Source organism: Bombina bombina, chromosome 6 (genome assembly GCF_027579735.1).
Source record: "Bombina bombina isolate aBomBom1 chromosome 6, aBomBom1.pri, whole genome shotgun sequence".
Taxonomy (NCBI): Eukaryota; Metazoa; Chordata; class Amphibia; order Anura; family Bombinatoridae; genus Bombina; species Bombina bombina.
The window spans coordinates 106,080,973-106,101,469 of NC_069504.1; the positions used below are offsets into that span (position 1 = coordinate 106,080,973).

General features: G+C 38.7%; 1 protein-coding gene across 1 annotated transcript in view; it reads right to left on the reverse strand.

Annotated features, from left to right (window-relative positions):
* Positions 1-20,497, reverse strand: part of RELN (reelin) — a 957,839-nt gene that overhangs the window by 421,757 nt on the left and 515,585 nt on the right. The window contains 2 exon segments of the mRNA XM_053716545.1: positions 11,379-11,619; positions 18,513-18,609. Coding sequence (XP_053572520.1) covers positions 11,379-11,619; positions 18,513-18,609 — 338 coding nt within the window.

Sequence of the window (20,497 nt, forward strand, 5' to 3'; positions counted from 1 at the left end):
GCGTTCAAATGGGACCTCAATTATAGGTAAGGGCACCAAGGGGCTACGGTATGCTGTAAGAGGGGCAGTTAATTGGCATTCAGGACAAGAAGAACAATAATTTGTGATAGATGCCATTACACCTGGCCAATAAAACCTCCTAAGAATTCTCTCTCTGGTTTTTTCAATCCCCAAGTGCCCCCCAAGTATGTGGCTATGTGCCAGATTTAATACAGTGTGTCGATATGCCTGGGGTACTAACAGCTGTTTGACAGACTCCTTTTTCCCAACTCTGTACAATAAATCATTTTCCACTTCAAAGTATGCATAGGTGAGTGCTTTATCAGTATTAATGGGGGTGCCATTTCTTATGGAAATATAGTTTCTAGCCGCAGCTAAAGTTGGATCCTCCCATTGTGCAGCCCTAAAGTTACTTGGGCTAACCTCTAGGTCAGTTATTTCTACATCAGGTTCCGATATATTAGATTGACCTGTATTATTCTGTTCAGTATTACCTCCAACTAGGGTTTCCATAGGGGTTGAGTGTTTCCCTCTAGCAGGAGTTATTTTGTCTAAGTCATCCCCCAATAAATCAGAAAAGGGAAAGTCAAAAACAGCGCCCTCTACTGAATCCGGTGAATTTTCCTCAGCAGCATCCCATAGATTCAAAAAATGGGGAAAATCTCTGCCTATTATCATTTCATGGACTAATTTATCCACTAAACCAACTCTATGATTTATAGGGCCATTTTGAGTTTCAATAAGTACTTTAGCAGTTGGATACTTGTGTATGTCCCCATGGACACAAGCAATATCTAGGTTCTGGTAATTATCAATAGGAGTATTTCTCAACAGACCCCTGTCTATGAGCGTAACCATGCTACCAGAGTCCAGCAAAGCTTTAATTTCATTTCCCTCCACCCTTACAGTGCACCAAGGGTTGCCATTTAAACAATCATTTTTGGTAATTACATATACTGAGCGAGAGTACAATGAATAATTGTCTCTCATATTGCCAACATTCCATTCCATAGCAACATCATTCTCAGGGCAGTCCTTTGCAAAATGTCCATACTCTTTACATTGAAAACATTTAATATTAGCATTAGACAACACCTTTGAGGCTATTGTGGACCCTTCCTGCCTCACAAAACTCTTGTCCCTTGCTGTAATGTCCCTCGGGTTGTAAAAACCCATCTGCTCTTCCCGATACCCCCTTTTCCCCGGAACAGTCTTACCCAATTTACTGGGACTCTGGATCTTCGGGGTTCTAGGTCTTTCCTGTTTGGGGATTTGTAGAAACTCTCCGGCCGTCAAATAGAGTTCCACCAGGGCAACTAGACCGTCAGCAGTTTTAGGTTCACTCTGGCTGACCCACCGCCGCAGGGAAACAGGCAATCCTCGCAGGAACCGGTCCATCACGAGCTGTTCCACAATGTGACTAGCTGAGTTGACCTCTGGCTGTAGCCATTTCCTGGCAAGATGTATCAAGTCAAACCTCTGTGACCGCACGGCTTTGTCTTGACTGTAAGTCCAGGAGTGAAATCGCTGGACCCTTACTGCTGTCGTTACTCCCAGGCGGGCCAAGATTTCTGTTTTTAGCTTTTTATAGTCACTGGCCTGCTCAGGCTCCAAATCATAATATGCCTTCTGAGGTTCTCCACTCAGAAATGGCGCAAGGAGACTTGCCCATTCAGACGCAGGCCACCCTTCTCTTTCGGCTGTCCTTTCAAAAGCCATCAGGTAAGCCTCCACATCATCTGTAGCCACCATCTTTTGCAAATAGTTACTCACTCTCAGAGTCTTAGAACTGTGTTGAATTTCTGCAGCACACCTGCCAAGTCTTTCAGATAGGCCTTGAATCTCCTGCTGCATGGTACGTGTGATATTCTGCTGTTCCTCTCTTTGTGTTAATACCAGTTTTTGTAGCACTGCAATATTTTCTTGCTGGCTGACAGTAGCTTGCTGCTGTGTGGCAGTGGCCTGTTGCTGTGAGGCTGTAGCCTGTAGTAAAGCCTTTACAACTTCCTCCATTTTAAGTGTAGTATTGTTTCCTTAACAGACTATCAGTGTGTTGCCCGCATTCTCCACCATATGTGACCTGGGATCTTGGAAACACACAGTCCTCAAAGCTGGAAACACCCCACAAGGTTGTAGCTTTATAAAATACAGTCTGTTTATTATCAGGTCTGGCAAAAAACAGGCAAAATAAACATAAACAAAACAAAAGAGGCTTGCTCCACTGAGCACTTACTAACAAGTACAACTGTCTGCACTAAGTAGCTTTTCACAAAAGTAATATTGCACAGACCTTTCAAACTTTGTCCTTTAGAGATAATTCCTCTCAGTCTCTCAGGAGAGTGTTTGCAGTTTCCCTTTACTGCTGGCAAATCTACCTCTCAAACCCTGACTGGGGATTTTATTAGCACCTGCTGTCAATTACCACATGCAGGTGAGTAGCTAGCTGAGTCAGACAGAATTCCTGGACTGGACTTTTTGACATAATGTGCTACCTGCAAACTGCGGGGTGGAGCACTGGCCCACCCTACTCTCCAAATACTCCACCCCAGGGACGCAGAAATAAATCACATATTTTCTCTATGTGGCAAACAAACATAACAATTTTCCCTGGGGTTGTCAGACCATACCCCACACTGCAGCACTTTTGAGGGAATATAGACACCTTCCATTACTATGCCTTGGGTTCTGTCACAATATATACACACACACTTTGGAGCCCTTTCCATTCAAATACATGTAAACATGAAAAATCATTTTTAATTAATTTAAATATGTTTAATTATGTTTTACTGCGTTTTTACTGTAAATATTTTACATTCCAATGGTTTTTTTACTGTGAAGAAAATATTCTTTGTATTTATATATATATATATATATATATATATATATGTATATATTCATATAAATATATAGGTATAGATTTATAAAAAATGTAAAAATTACACACACACCCACACATACATAAATATGCATTCCTTCGGGTTTAGCGCAGTTGGTCTAATGTGGTTTCGGGTTAGCAGGCAAGCAATAAGTGTTAGGGGCATTTTAACAGTGTGCTCCATTGAAGTCTATGGGGAGAAGAAGTTAACACAAGTATAAAGTTTTTTGCAGGCAATGTTTTGCAGCACTTTGAAATATGTGGTTTTATTTGTTTGGATGTGTGCCAATACTTTTTGTCTTGTATTAACCATGGGCATTTTGGCAGCACTGCCACAATTTGTGTACACCTACAGTATATAGAATGTTTTTGTTAGTTGTGCTTAACCAAACCCCTTTTGTATTTCTAAAGAAGCTAATACTGTCACAATATACGAAGTCCTGAAGTTAGTGGGCATCAGGTTTCGCTCTTGCGCTAACTTTAAACTTTCAACTTGTAATATGTCCTAACCCTCCCACAATGAAAATTTTTGTTAGCAAGCCACTTGTAATCTGGCCCAATATCATTAAAATAGTATTTCTCCAACATTGGTGTGTCCGGTCCACGGCGTCATCCTTACTTGTGGGATATTCTCTTCCCCAACAGGAAATGGCAAAGAGTCCCAGCAAAGCTGGTCACATGATCCCTCCTAGGCTCCGCCCACCCCAGTCATTCTCTTTGCCGTTGCACAGGCAACATCTCCACGGAGATGGTTAAGAGTTTTTTGGTGTTTAAATGTAGTTTTATTCTTCTATCAAGTGTTTGTTATTTTAAAATAGTGCTGGTATGTACTATTTACTCTGAAACAGAAAAGGATGAAGATTTCTGTTTGTAAGAGGAAGATGATTTTAGCAGACAGTAACTGAAATCAATTGCTGTTTCCACACAGGACTGTTGAGATGAAGTAACTTCAGTTGGGGGAAACAGTTAGCAGTCTTTTCTGCTTAAGGTATGACTAGCCATATTTCTAACAAGACCATGTAATGCTGGAAGGCTGTCATTTCCCCTCATGGGGACCAGTAAGCCATTTTCTTAGTTAAACATAAAAGAATAAAGGGCTTCAAAAAGGGCTTAAAAACTGGTAGACATTTTTCTGGGCTAAAACAGTTGCTTTACTAGGCATATTATGCAGATTCTAACTAATTATTGGTATTATAATCTTGGGGAACGTTTAGAAAAACGGCAGGCACTGTGTTGGACACCTTTTTCAGATGGGGGCCTTTCTAGTTATAGACAGAGCCTCATTCTGGGACTGTATAGGGGTTAAATGTAAAAACGGCTCCGGTTCCGTTAATTTAAGGGTTAAAGCTCTGAAATTTGGTGTGCAATACTTTTAATGCTTTAAGACACTGTGGTGAAATTTTGGTGAATTTTTAACAATTCCTTCATACTTTTTCACATATTCAGTAATAAAGTGTTTTCAGTTTGAAATTTAAAGTGACAGTAACGGTTTTATTTTAAAACGTTTTTTGTGCTTTGTTGACAAGTTTAAGCCTGTTTAACATGTCTGTACCATCAGATAAGCTATGTTCTATATGTATGAAAGCCAATGTGTCTCCCCATTTAAATTTATGTGATAATTGTGCCATAGTGTCCAAACAAAGTAAGGACAGTATTGCAACAGATAATGATATTGCCCAAGATGATTCCTCAAATGAGGGGAGTAAACATGATACTACATCATCCCCTACTGTGTCTACACCAGTTATGCCCACACAGGAGGCCCCTAGTACATCTAGTGCGCCAATACTTATTACCATGCAACAATTAACGGCTGTAATGGATAACTCCATAGCAAATCTTTTATCCAAAATGCCTACTTATCAGAGAAAGCGCGATTGCTCTGTTTTAAACACTGAAGAGCACTGAAGAGCAGGAGGGCGCTGATGATAACTGTTCTGACATACCCTCACACCAATCTCAAGGGGCCATGAGGGAGGTTTTGTCTGATGGAGAAATTTCAGATTCAGGAAAAATTTCTACTCTAAACAAACGCACTACTATTCCTATCGAAGATAGTTGTGCTTTCAAAGATCCTATGGATAAGAAATTAGAGGGTTTGCTTAAAAAGATTTTTGTACAGCAAGGTTACCTTCTACAACCAATTTCATGCATTGTTCCTGTCACTACGGCAGCGTGTTTCTGGTTCGAGGAACTAGAAAAATCGCTCAGTAAAGAATCTTCGTATGAGGAGGTTATGGACAGAGTTCAAGCACTTAAATTGGCTAACTCTTTTGTTTTAGATGCCGCTTTGCAATTAGCTAGATTAGCGGCGAAAAATTCAGGGTTTGCTGTCGTGGCGCGCAGAGTGCTTTGGCTAAAGTCTTGGTCAGCGGATGTGTCTTCCAAGACAAAATTGCTTAACATTCCTTTCAAAGGCAAAACATTATTTGGACCTGATTTGAAAGAGATTATTTCAGACATCACTGGGGGAAAGGGCCACGCCCTCCCACAGGATAGGTCTTTTAAGGCTAATAATAAGCCTAATTTTCGTCCCTTTCGCAGAAACGGACCAGTCTCTAATTCTGTATCCTCTAAGCAAGAGGGTAATACTTCACAACCCAAACCAGCCTGGAAACCAATGCAAGGCTGGAACAAGGGTAAGCAGGCCAAGAAGCCTACCACTGCTACCAAAACAGCATGAAGGGATAGCCCCCGATCCGGGACCGGATCTAGTGGGGGGCAGATTTTTTCTCTTTGCTCAGGCTTGGGCAAGAGATGTTCAGGATCCTTGGGCGCTAGAAATAGTTTCTCAAGGTTATCTCCTGGAATTCAAGGAACTACCCCCAAGGGGAAGGTTCCACAGGTCTCAATTATCTTCAAACCAAATAAAGAGACAGGCTTTCTTACATTGTGTAGAAGACCTGTTAAAGATGGGAGTGATACATCCAGTTCCAATAAGAGAACAAGGAATGGGATTTTATTCCAATCTGTTCATAGTTCCCAAAAAAGAGGGAACATTCAGACCAATTTTGGATCTAAAGATCCTAAACAAATTTCTCAGGGTACCATCGTTCAAAATGGAAACTATTCGAACGATCCTACCTACTATCCAGGAAAATCAATTTATGACTACCGTGGATTTAAAGGATGCGTACCTACATATTCCTATCCACAAGGAACATCATCAGTTCCTAAGGTTCGCTTTTCTGGACAAGCATTACCAGTTTGTGGCACTTCCATTTGGATTAGCCACTGCTCCAAGGTTTTTCACAAAGGTGCTAGGGTCCCTTCTAGCGGTTCTAAGACCAAGGGGCATTGCAGTAGTACCTTACTTGGACAACATCCTGATTCAAGCGTCGTCCCTGTCAAAAGCAAAGGCTCATACGGACATCGTCCTAGCCTTTCTCAGATCTCACGGATGGAAGGTGAACAAAGAAAAAAGTTCTCTGTCCCCGTCAACAAGAGTTCCCTTCTTGGGAACAATAATAAATTCCTTAGAAATGAGGATTTTTCTGACAGAGGTCAGAAAATCAAAACTTCTAAGCTCTTGTCAAGTACTTCATTCTGTTCCTCGTCCTTCCATAGCGCAGTGCATGGAAGTAATAGGATTGATGGTTGCAACAATGGACATAGTTCCTTTTGCACGAATTCATCTAAGACCATTACAACTGTGCATGCTCAGACAGTGGAATGGGGATTATACAGACTTGTCTCCGACGATTCAAGTAGATAAAAAGACCAGAGATTCACTCCGTTGGTGGCTGACCCTGGACAATCTGTCACAGGGAATGAGCTTCCGCAGACCAGAGTGGGTCATTGTCACAACCGACGCCAGCCTAGTGGGCTGGGGCGCGGTCTGGGAATCCCTGAAAGCTCAGGGTCTATGGTCTCGGGAAGAGTCTCTTCTCCCGATAAACATTCTGGAACTGAGAGCGATATTCAATGCTCTCAGAGCTTGGCCTCAACTAGCAAAGGCCAAATTCATAAGGTTTCAGTCAGACAACATGACGACCGTTGCATATATCAATCATCAGGGGGGAACAAGGACTTCCCTGGCGATGAAAGAAGTGACCAAGATAATTCAATGGGCGGAGGATCACTCCTGCCACTTGTCTGCGATCCACATCCCAGGAGTGGAAAATTGGGAAGCGGATTTTCTGAGTCGTCAGACATTCCATCCGGGGGAGTGGGAACTCCATCCGGAAATCTTTGCCCAAATAACTCAATTATGGGGCATTCCAGACATCGATCTGATGGCGTCTCGTCAGAACTTCAAGGTTCCTTGCTACGGGTCCAGATCCAGGGATCCCAAGGCGACCCTAGTAGATGCACTAGTAGCACCTTGGACCTTCAACCTAGCTTATGTATTCCCACCGTTTCCTCTCATTCCCAGGCTGGTAGCCAGGATCCATCAGGAGAGGGCCTCAGTGATCTTGATAGCTCCTGCGTGGCCACGCAGGACTTGGTATGCAGACCTGGTCAATATGTCATCGGCTCCACCATGGAAGCTACCTTTGAGACAGGACCTTCTTGTTCAGGGTCCATTCGAACATCCGAATCTGGTTTCCCTCCAACTGACGGCTTGGAGATTGAACGCTTGATTTTATCAAAGCGTGGGTTTTCAGATTCTGTAATAGATACTCTGATTCAGGCTAGAAAGCCTGTAACTAGAAAAATTTACCATAAAATATGGAAAAAATATATCTGTTGGTGTGAATCTAAAGGATTCCCATGGAACAAGATAAAAATTCCTAAGATTCTATCCTTTCTACAAGAAGGTTTGGAGAAAGGATTATCTGCAAGTTCTCTGAAGGGACAGATCTCTGCTTTATCTGTTTTACTTCACAAAAGACTGGCAGCTGTGCCAGATGTTCAAGCATTTGTTCAGGCTCTGGTTAGGATCAAGCCTGTTTACAGACCTTTGACTCCTCCCTGGAGTCTAAATCTAGTTCTTTCAGTTCTTCAAGGGGTTCCGTTTGAACCCTTACATTCCGTAGATATTAAGTTATTATCTTGGAAAGTTTTGTTTTTGGTTGCAATTTCTTCTGCTAGAAGAGTTTCAGAGTTATCTGCTCTGCAGTGTTCTCCGCCCTATCTGGTGTTCCATGCAGATAAGGTGGTTTTGCGTACTAAGCCTGGTTTTCTTCCGAAAGTTGTTTCCAACAAAAATATTAACCAGGAGATAGTTGTACCTTCTTTGTGTCCGAATCCAGTTTCAAAGAAGGAACGTTTGTTACACAATTTGGACGTAGTCCGTGCTCTAAAATTCTATTTAGAGGCTACTAAAGATTTCAGACAAACATCTTCCTTGTTTGTTGTTTATTCTGGTAAAAGGAGAGGTCAAAAAGCGACTTCTACCTCTCTTTCCTTTTGGCTTAAAAGCATTATCCGATTGGTTTTGAGACTGCCGGACGGCAGCCTCCTGAAAGAATCACAGCTCACTCCACTAGGGCTGTGGCTTCCACATGGGCCTTCAAGAACGAGGCTTCTGTTGACCAGATATGTAAGGCAGCGACTTGGTCTTCACTGCACACTTTTGCCAAATTTTACAAATTTGATACTTTTGCTTCTTCGGAGGCTATTTTTGGGAGAAAGGTTTTGCAAGCCGTGGTGCCTTCCATTTAGGTGACCTGATTTGCTCCCTCCCTTCATCCGTGTCCTAAAGCTTTGGTATTGGTTCCTACAAGTAAGGATGACGCCGTGGACCGGACACACCAATGTTGGAGAAAACAGAATTTATGCTTACCTGATAAATTACTTTCTCCAACGGTGTGTCCGGTCCACGGCCCGCCCTGGTTTTTTAATCAGGTCTGATGAATTATTTTCTCTAACTACAGTCACCACGGTATCATATGGTTTCTCCTATATATATTTCCTCCTGTCCGTCGGTCGAATGACTGGGGTGGGCGGAGCCTAGGAGGGATCATGTGACCAGCTTTGCTGGGACTCTTTGCCATTTCCTGTTGGGGAAGAGAATATCCCACAAGTAAGGATGACGCCGTGGACCGGACACACCGTTGGAGAAAGTAATTTATCAGGTAAGCATAAATTCTGTTTTTTATTTAAAGGGACAGTCTACTTGAGAATGTTTGTTTAAAAAAGATAGATAATCCCTTTATTACTTATTCCCCAGTTTTGCATAACCAACACTTTTTACCTATGTAAATGCCTTATGTATCTAATCCTCTGCAGAATGCCCCCTTATCTCATGTATAAATTAGAATTTTAGCCAATCAGTGCTGTCTCCTGCATAACTCCACAGGAGTGAACACAATGTTATTTATAGGGCACACAGGAACTAACACTGTGAAATGAAAAACTGGCCTTAAAAGGGTTAGATAGCCTATCTAAGTTTAGCTTTCAAAAAAGAATATCAAGAAAACAAAGCAAATTTGATGATAAAAGAAAATGGTAAGTTGAATAAAATTGCATGCCCTATCTGAATAATGAACAATTAATTTTGACTTTACCATCTCTTTAACACAAAAAATAATAATTGTTGCTCTTTACATAAAATATAGATTGTTAAATGTAATGTCTCTTTAACTATAATTTATTGTAGAAAGAAAATATGAAAAGCAAATAAACATTGCAACAATATTCTTCATTTTAACACAGGTCCTTGTATCATATTTTATCTTAAAACTAATTTGTTGTGTTGCTTAAATATAAATATACAGTATATAAAAATGTAAAAAATAGAACATAAAACATAATCTGCGTGAGTAATCCAACTACTCATTTTGATAGCTAGTGTATGATATATCTAAATCCCAAAACATCTTAGACAAAATATAAAAGATCAGACATAATGGAGTGCAACAGAACTAAAAGCTAAATAATCCTTTCTGATTAGTAAGCAAGCATGTATTTAGTGCCTTTGTAGGCTTTTTAGCTGTTTTATTATAACTATAAATACAAATAAATTAAAATGTATATTATGGTGGCATGATGGTAGATTTGTATCATTTAAATGAAACTACATATTTTGTTTTCAGTAAAGCTGATATAGGTGGACTTGTGTAGTAATTGGCAGCAGACAGGCAGTGATTACAAGTTGGGCTCAGATAAGTAGTGTTTTCAGATTGAGATGATACGGGCAATAGCTGCAGGGTGTGCTGGTACAGTCAGAAGCAATGGTATTAGCCACACTATCGGCTTGTAACCTGGTAATTGTAGAACCTGGCCAGTACTTTACAGACAAAACCAATGTTTGTATATGCTTGGCTGTTATTGGAACTAAATAAAAAAATAATAATGGCAATGTATCAGCTGGTTTAAATTCACCTATCATATCATTTTTGTACCTTAATTTTACAAAGTGAAACGGAGGACATTCAAAAACAGCTCAGAAACACCCTGTCCAACATAGGTACAAGCAAACAATACACGTTCTGGTTCTGGAGTAAAAATTAAGATGCCTAGACATCTACTCTTTATATGGACTGACATACAGGTAGGGTAAGTGATGGAATGGCTGGAAGTCCTTTTTTTTTCTAGGAAATAATGACACCCTAGGTATAAGTGGTGGCTGCAGAATGTATAGGGCTAAGTATGGACAGACCTAATCTGGTCTACCTGGCAGCATTAGTAAGACACGCTGAACTGTAGTGCAGTTTAAAAGTCCACAACAGGCAGACTAGTTAGGTGCTAAAACGCAGCAGAATAAGGTGATCAGGGCAGCCAGTGTTGTTTGGAACATCTTAGAATGGTCAGGCCAAATGGAATTAAAAGCCTGGGTATGGTAGATGGGCACTCTATCTTTAAATATTTGTTTATTTTAGTTTTCTTAGGACCATAATCATTTATCAATAAAAAAGGTTATTAAATTATGCCAGTTCCATGGTCACGCTAAGAACCCGGTACCAGGCAGTGACAATGACGTTCAGAGTCTGATAGAGGTTTCATTCAGGGTTGGATGCCGGATATGATTGGCTGTCTTCAAACAAAGGATCTAACTGCAACAATGAATTTTACTATACAAGGGCTAGTTTCAATTAAATTGACACTCAACACAAAATGAAACTTTTAAGATTTAGATAGAGCTCACAATTTAAAAAACAAAACAAAACAAAATCTTTCCAATTTACTTCTGTTATCAAATTAGCTTCATTCTCTTGATATCCTTTATTGAAAAGAAAACCTGGGTAGGCTCATATGATCTCAGGAGAGTGCATGTGTCCTTAGCGCTTTGATACCACTGTTTGCAACAATGTTTGTTGCAATGTTATACATTGTTGCAAACACTGCTGCCATTTCTAAAAATCACAAATTGCATGGTAGAGTTATTTTCTTGCTTCTCTTGTTGCTTATACTTCATCCTATTGAACCAAGCATCCTAACAGATTTTCTTGTTGCTTGTTGCATTGCTGTCTAATTTAAATAATCACAAATAATAACTTACAATCATTTCCCTCTGACATTTTTATTTGATTGCATTAACCCTTTACTTACATACGGGTCCATTCCTTGGTTTTTAGATCACTATTTATAAAGAATTATTTTATTAAACACAAACCTTTACAGTAGCCCCAGGGAAGAAGAGCCAGTTTCCGGTATCCATTGGATCAAGATTATCTTCTAACACAACTGGTTTATGAGCCGCATTGATGACCAATATATTATCCAGAGCCCAGCAGGCTTCATAGACATCACCAGGCTGGATGTTCTCCTGTTTCCAGCGAAATTTTACATTTTCCCCCTTGGCTTCATATGGAAGGTAAATAATATGAAGGATTGTACTGACATTTGAAGGTGCACTGGAAAAAAAGTACAAGAAAGAACAAAATAAATGTAATGATCAGCTGTAAATATCAGTACAAATTGACTGGTCTTTAATTGGGATTAAGATTATCAATGACGCTAGATAGACACTGCCATAGCTAACAAATTAGACTTATTTCAGCCATTCTTTAGATAAACATCTGGGAGGTCTTAGAACCATTAAGTCAGACAGTAATTACTGTTCTGGCATCAGCAGGTAAATATCACATAATTACCAACTGGCAGGTGTACTCAATATATTTGGCCTACAAGCACAATGGGCTCAAATTGCCTGGACTGATAAGCTAGGCCTCTGAGTGAAGTCTCCCCTGAACCACTGTGCGCTATGTCAAATGGCAAAGTAACAGGTGATTTACAGGAATATTAAGAGTATTTATATAGATAGATAGATATTTAAAATGAAAAAAAAAAAAATGTTAACATTTAAAGGAACATTAAACTGCTGGGTACAACTACAGTAGCATTGTTACTATTTACCATTTTATTGGTTTTCCTATTTTACCTGCATCTCTCCTTAAAGCCCTTTTCTGATTTTAACTCTTTACAAGTGCTGGTTATTGAAGCTAGGTTGCACTGAAGGTATCTGAAGGAGAGTTGCTGCATTTTGCAGCACTGGAAAGTAGTGAAAAACAGATTTCAACATGGTGGCACTCATGAATAGAGGGAGGCAGTAAAAAACAAAACCTTAATACTATGCTTATAAAATGAATTTAGTGTTTAATGTCACTTAAAAAATAATTTTAAAAAGGCTATGGAAGGGGGCCTGGTATGAAAGCATTAGAGGCAGAGAAAACATAGAACTTACAACATGAATTATAAAGTAGGAAGGGGACATGGGGAAATACAATTTTGTAATTGTTTACTAACAGTGCAAGAAAATATAATGTTAACTGTCCCTTTCATAGTGAATTTGTGTAGGACAAAGGGTCCGAATAAGCTTTTCTAAACAATTACATAGAAATATACATTTTGACATCAGATAAGAGCCATAGGCCCAGCAAGTCTGCCAGATATTTCCTTAAAGTATAAACTTATCTAGTTCATAGGATAGCCTTATGCTTATCCCAGGCATTCTTAAAGTCCTCCACAGTGTTTGTCATTACTACCTCTTGTGGAAGTTTATTCCATGGGGCCGATTTACTAAAGTGCGGACGGACATGATACAATGTAGCGTATCATGTCTGCCGCACATCGATAAATGCCGAAAGCATACGCTGTCGGCATTTATCATTGCACAAGCAGTTCTGGTGAACTGCATGCGCAATGCCACCCCCTGCTGATTCGCGGGCAATTGGCTGCTAGCAGGGGGTGTCAATCAGCACGATCGTATAGGATCAGGCAGATTGAAGACCGCAGCCTCAGGGGCAGTGGACAAGTTATGGAGCAGCAGTCTTTAGACCGCTGCTTCATAACTACTGTTTCTGGCGAGCCTGAAGGTTCCATTCGGAGCTTGATAATTCAGCCCCCATGAATCAATCACCCTTTCTATAAAGAAGTGCTTCCTCAAATTACTCCTGAATATACTACCCTTCAACTTCAGATCATGACCCCTTTTATGTCTATGGGGGAATATGTTAAAGCGGTCGCAATATTTGAACTCTGGCTTTTTGAACTTTTTGGGTAAGCGCTCGTGTGAAAACTTTTTATTTTCCACTCATAATACACATGCTAACTGACGCGCAAAAAGCTTACTTCTAGTGCAGTTAATGCAAGAGCAGGATCGATAAATAGCGATACACTCGTAATCTAGCCCTTAAAGTGATGGTAAACCCAAGCGTATAACAAACGCTAGGATTTACCATCACTAAAAATAAACATTAGTTTGTGTCATTGTTTCCTAAAAACCGGCGTTAAACTCATCTATCTGTGAGCTAACTCTGCGCCTCCGGCCGCCCACGGCACAGGGCTCTTCTCCAATGAGGTGATGATTCCACCTCTAGACCAATAGCCATGCTAGGATGTCAGTTGACACACACACAACTATTGGTTTAGAGATGGAAATGTCACTTCGTTGAAGAAAGCGATGTGGGCCGTGTGCGGCCAGAGGCACTGAGTTAGCGATATACTTTCCTCACAGATAGGGTGAGTTTAACCCGTTTATTTAGGAGGCGCAGAGTTAGCTCACAGATAGATGAGTTTAACGCCGGTTTTTAGGAAACAATGACACAAACTAATGTTTATTTTTAGTGATGGTAAATCCTAGCGTTTGTTATACGCTTGGGTTTACCATCACTTTAAGGGCTAGATTACGAGTGTATCGCTATTTATCGATCCTGCTCTTGCATTAACTGCACTAGAAGTAAGCTTTTTGCGCGTCAGTTAGCATGTGTATTATGAGTGGAAAATAAAAAGCTAGCGCGCAAACCTGATCACATTTTCTCAAGGTCGCTAACCAATACACACAAAGGGACCAAATTAAATTAAATGCAGACAGCGTACGCTAATGTTTGTGCAATGCCGCCCCCTGGGCGGCCGGAGGCCGCCCACGGCACAGGGCTCTTCTCCAATGAGGTGATGATTCCACCTCTAGACCAATAGCCATGCTAGGATGTCAGTTGACACACACACAACTATTGGTTTAGAGATGGAAATGTCACTTCGTTGAAGAAAGCGATGTGGGCCGTGTGCGGCCAGAGGCACTGAGTTAGCGATATACTTTCCTCACAGATAGGGTGAGTTTAACCCGTTTATTTAGGAGACGATGACAGAAACTAATTTTTATTTTTAGTGATGGTAAATCCTAGTGTTGTTATACGAATGGATTTACCATCACTTTAATGTAAAATGTAATCAATTACTGATCATAAACACTGAGTAACAATGATTTATTTTCCAAATTTGAGATATTTTATCAAAAACTTTGTTTATTAGACTTCTACCACAGTATATTTTCTATATGCGCTAATCAATGGTAAACATCACATTTATGCACGTTATACAGCAAGTAAAGTTTACCCCTGTCATGAATACCTCATGATAGAGATGCTCAGGGTTAATTTTCCTTAGCCTGTATGCTAGAAAACATTTTTTTTTTAAGAAGAACTGTGTTGCTGTGTTTATGTGTGCATGTGATTTCCCTTTGAAATGCCAGGACCCTCTTACCTTTGTAAGATACAAAGAAGAAAACATTTATTGTCTAAATGGTTATTTTATTACCCCAACCTTTCAGCACTGGGAATGATGGAACACAGAAACTCTATCCAGAAACTACACTGGGGTCATTGATAGGAGAGCCAGCCCTGTAAATTAGTGCTTTTATAAGTAATAATGCTTTAGAAACATAAAGAATGCAATATATATGGTGTTTGGTATCAAAATACTCTTCACAACATCACTAAGAAATTGCCTTTCTGTGTATATGGAATAGATGTAACAGAAATTATAAGGTGTTCTATAATTTCAGGCAAAGACTCAGGAATTGTATTACCTGTCGTAAAAGAGAGGGGAGTGGATACTTCTGGCAAAAGAGAGGGGTTTCCTAGCCCTCTGGAAAGAGGGTGGGTCATATCATGGAAACTTGTATAAGAATTTTGGGTTTTAACAATTCAAGTGTTCATTCTTACATGGGAGGCTGTATACCAACAGAGTGAGGGGCCATATTTTCCTGCCAACCTCCCTGGCACAGATATCCAAAGCTAGTAATGTATAAGGTTTTTATTATTTCTCCTTTTTATTTTAAAACTGTTTGCTTATGTATAATTCTACTTGTTAACATCTTTTTATTAATAATGCATTGTGCTAATTTTTTTGCATAATAAATATTAAATTATTAAGTTTTTGCCTTTGTCTAATATTTGAACCACGTTGCTGAAAGAGACTGGTAGTATTAGTACTGTGTTTTTAGGTTATTGTTTGCTAAATTGTATTCTGAGAGTTAATGTGTAAGTCTGGGTCTGGTGGCAGCTATTTAGTTTGATTGGCAGTAAAGGGGAGATTTGGGCATTTTTTTTTTCAAGTCGGGTAGAGACTAGAGAGTGTTGTTAACCCTTTCACCCACTGAACTAAGTCACAGGCTTGCCTGGAGTTGCTAGACTGTGACAGATTAGTGACAGTAGAAAGGGCCTGTTAACCCTTTCTGTGCCAAACAAGTGACTGGTGCAGGGTTGGTTAACCCTGGTCGTCACAATCCCATTTTACAAGAATTGTACAGTATCACTAAGACACCTTAAATGGACATATTTAATAAAAAAAATTTCAGAAATAAGTAATGTAAATATGCATTCCGGTATATATGAGGCATTTCTAGATATCAACCTTACTGGTTTATATACCTTCTGTTTAGAGATTTATATACTGTTCCTGTTACTAATCCCCTTTGGTGCCTTCTTAGACCTTTAAATGATTAACCATATTTGGGTTATGTTTAGTATTTTCCCTTCCTTTGTTCTGGTTTAATATGAAGGGGGGGGGGTCAAAAATTGGCTGCAATATAAGAAGATAATGGCTTCTATACTTAAAATATAAAATTTGAGGATTCCACAGAGATATAGGGCCTGATTACAAGTGGAGTGCTAATTAACGCTCCCGCTCAAGCGCTAACTGTGCTAGAAGTAAGCTTTTTGCACTTGTCGGGTTGAACTCTTATTATGAATTAAAAGTAAACTGTTTTCACTCCCACGCTAACCTGATGAGCGCAAAAAGATAAACTTAGAATATCACGTGCACATTCACGTATTCCCCACGTATTCGAGAGAAAAAGCTGAAAAAAACTCCTAACATCCTACTAGTGGGCAAAAACGATCACATATTCTCAAGTGCGCTAACCTGACATGAAAATATGAATATTTCACATTCCAATGTTCTTCACAAAGCAAAATATGTTCTATTTATTATATTTCTATATTTCTATATATATCTGTTGGTATTTTGGTACAATATATATCTATGCCAATATATACATGATTATATATAGGTATATATATATATATATATATATATATATACATATGTATATATATATATATATATATATATATTATAAATAAATATCTATTTATAAATACATAAAACCTATTCTGCTATGTGCAGAACATTGGGATTTGAAATATTTACAGTAAATACATAGTATAACACTTTATTAACTATGGATATTGCATAAATATGTTTTTTCATATTTTCATCTACTTAAAAACAGGGGCACTTTCATTCATGAAAATTGACATGGCACCGTATTTATTTTAAAAATACTTACCTTGTTCTTCTGAAACGTCGGATCGCCGTTCTGAAACGATGCCCGTCTGCTTCTTCCTGGTTTACTTACCCAGCAATGATGAAACCGACTTCCTCCAATCACGGCGTTGCCTCAGGCAATGATTACCCCGGGGGGAAGCCGTGATTGGAGGATGCCGGAATCGTCATTGCTTACGTATGAAGAGGCTTGCGATGGGCTGGTGAAGCACTGGAGCGGCTTCAAGAAGAAAATGTAAGTATATTTTAAAAAAACGGCTGAAATGTCAATTTTCATGAATAAAAGTGCCCCTGTTTTTAATAGTTTTTTTAAAAACCGGGCAATTTCACATGAAAATTGACCTTCACTTTAAAGTGAAACAATGCAGTTTTAGCTTTCTTTTCACTTGCCAGTGTGTTTAAAGACTTGAAAACATGTTTTAACTAACATATTTTAGGGGTGCAATAGTGCTACGTTTAGTTTAACACTAGCACAGCACAGTATTCAATAAATACTGTACCTGTAAAATAGTGACAATTACTGTAGTACAATTTGCCAGACTATAGCACTGAGACACAGATTGCACTGTAAAGCTGTAAACAGAGTTAACTGCGCATAACAAAATGGTGCCAGTCACTTTTCTCGCAATCTCACGAAGTTTACACCACTGTTTCAAAATCCTTGGAGGTTAAACTTCAGCTCCACAAAGCGCTGTATTAGCGAAGCGCTGTAAAGTGAGGTGCTGTAAAGTGAGGTATACATGTATGTGTATTTATATATATATATATATATATATATATATATATATATACATAAACATTTTTAGATATGTATGTATCTCAATTTTAAATCCCTTTGTCACCCGAGATCTCAAATCTTTGACCCTTTATAACTTTTGTGTGCAATATTTTATTTGAATAGATTTTATTAACTTTCTTCTACTTAACTGCAAAGGGCTCCAATTAACATATAAAAATGTCATGGGTGTATATATGTATGTATTTATATGTGTAACTAAGTCTGTAATTACTTATATACACATATGAATACATAAATACATCTGTGCACATATATATATATATATATATACACACACATATACACACACACACATATTATATATATATATATATATATATATATACACACACACATACACACACACACATATTATATATATATATATATATATATATATATATATATATATATATACACACACACATACATACATATACATCTTTAGACATGTATATGTATGTATCTCAATGTTAAAGCCATTTTCCTGTCTTTTTTTCTAACACCTGAGCCCTTATAACTATTTATCCAATATTTTCTTTTATCATTTTAATTAGATGGTGTTATTAAGAGTGTACCTGTACTTTGTAATGCATTTTTTAAGTGTTTTGTGACACTTTGTTGTTGCTCTGAGGACGCAGTAATCATTCTAGCGTAAATCACGATTGCACTTAAGCAATTTACTTTCAACTCGTAATAACAGCGGTAAGCAAGACAAGCACAAATGTCTGTGATAAACCCTTTATCGCTCGCATGCAAACATTTGGGCTCCACTCATGATTTACGTTTATACCAAGACTTGATATTTTCTGATATGAGAATCTCTTTTCTAAAATTAAACTTTAATAAAACTTCAATAAAAAAAACCATATTAAAATATTGGACTACATTAGCAATGCACACCTGATTCTCTCTAGCGGCATCCAGCTTGAATCGTTGTTTTTCTTGTATGACACCACAATGCTAGGATCTGAGTAGCTGAAACGGCAAGATCCTGACCCTGTGAGAAACAATCATATTAAGGAAAAATTATAACTTGACAACAACATTAATTATACATTAATAGCCCAAATGGCGTGTGACCCTGGCACACTACACTCATTTTTTTTATATGTTAAATTACTAAATCAATAACATAATGACATTTGAGCTGTTGGTGAAAGTAAGCATCAGATTTATCCCAGCTTTAAAAGTCAGAATTAATATAGAAATGATAAATCTTAGGCTAGAGTGTAATCTATTGAAGATTTCCCAGGGGGGCAATATGAATTACTCACATGCCATAAAGATATATAGACTAAGGGCACAAGACATAAACACTGCAGGCACAAAAATCAATACTTTGTGGCTCTTTATATTGGCTTTGAATCTAAATACTGATATATACATAGTTAATGTAATAAGTATAAAATGTGTTCATCATTACTAAAGTTTCATATGTTAAGTATACATGTAATTACCAGCACACACTCATAAAACAATAAAATAAAAAGAATCATAAGAAGTGTATTAAAAAGTAAAGATTTAAGCCAAAATTTAGAAGTGGAGCACAATATTGCAGTTTCACAAACGCAATATTTGCGCTCCACTCAGTAATACCAGTCTCTTTAAAGGGACAGTAAACACCTTGATATTTTTTCATATAAAATGTTTAGTTATGCGTAACAAAACAACTTTGCATTATACTTTCATTATTTATGTTGCCCCCAGGATTAAGAAACTACTTTCCCACAAAACAAAAACATAAGAAAAATGAAGTGCAACATGTCTTAAAGGTACAAAAACTCTAAATTAAGTTAAAGCTACTTATTTTGATCATGAAGCTAAGAAGAAGGACAGTCCTTAAGGACTGATTGCTGATAAGCAGATCTCCCTCTGCTTTTTGTGGGAGATGGAACATACCTCATCAGCATAAAATAAAAAAAAATGTTTTGATCTCATAAGAGAAACATCAAATTTACAGAGGCTGCCTGACAAAGAGACCTCAGTGTCCTAAAAGCTTAAAATTAGACGTGTGCATTTGGCAGTTTCGTTAGCTGCCAAATGCGGAAGAAGGTGGCCCCTCGCAGCCTTCGGCTCTTTGCAGAGCTGGATTTCTTCTTGCGAAAGTGCTTGATTTGCACAGATCTTATTGTGTTGCACTTTCACAAGAACACATCTGGTTCCGAAAAGAGCCAAAGCTGCCGAATGCTTCTATCTTTAAATACAGCATTTTAGCAAAACTACTGCCATATAGTGCTCCAGACATGTGCACAAAACCTACCTGCTCATCAACAATCAATACCAAAAGAACAAAGCAAATCTGATAAAACTTGGAATTGGAACATTTCTTTTTAAATGCCATCTGAAACATGAAAGAAAAATTTGGCGATTTATGTCCCTTTAAAACTTTAAAATGTGCATTGTTTTCCCTAACTGGCCCTAACTGACACAAAGGGGCTGATTTATCAAGGGCCGAATGGCCCCTGATGCCCCTGTTTCCGTGCGAGCCTTCAGGCTTGCCGGAAACAGCAGTCTTAAGACCGCTGCTCCTTAACTCGTCCGCCTACTCTGAGGCTGCGGACATCAATCCGCCCGATCGCCTGATTGACACCCTCTGCTAGCGGCCGATTGGCCACAATTCTGCAGGGGGCGGCATTGCACAAGCAGTTCACAAGAACTGCTTGTGAAATGATAAATGCCGACAGCGTATGGTGTCGGCCTTCATCGATGTCTGTCGGACACGATCCGCTGAGTGGATCATGTCGGACAGACCGATGATAAATCGGCCCCCATGAACCTGAAATGTGCACAAATTGCAGACAGGCAGTATTTTTAAAAAAAATTGCTTCATCAAAATGCATTGATATAAAGTTATGGTGAAAGCCAAATATTTATTAGCTCATCAT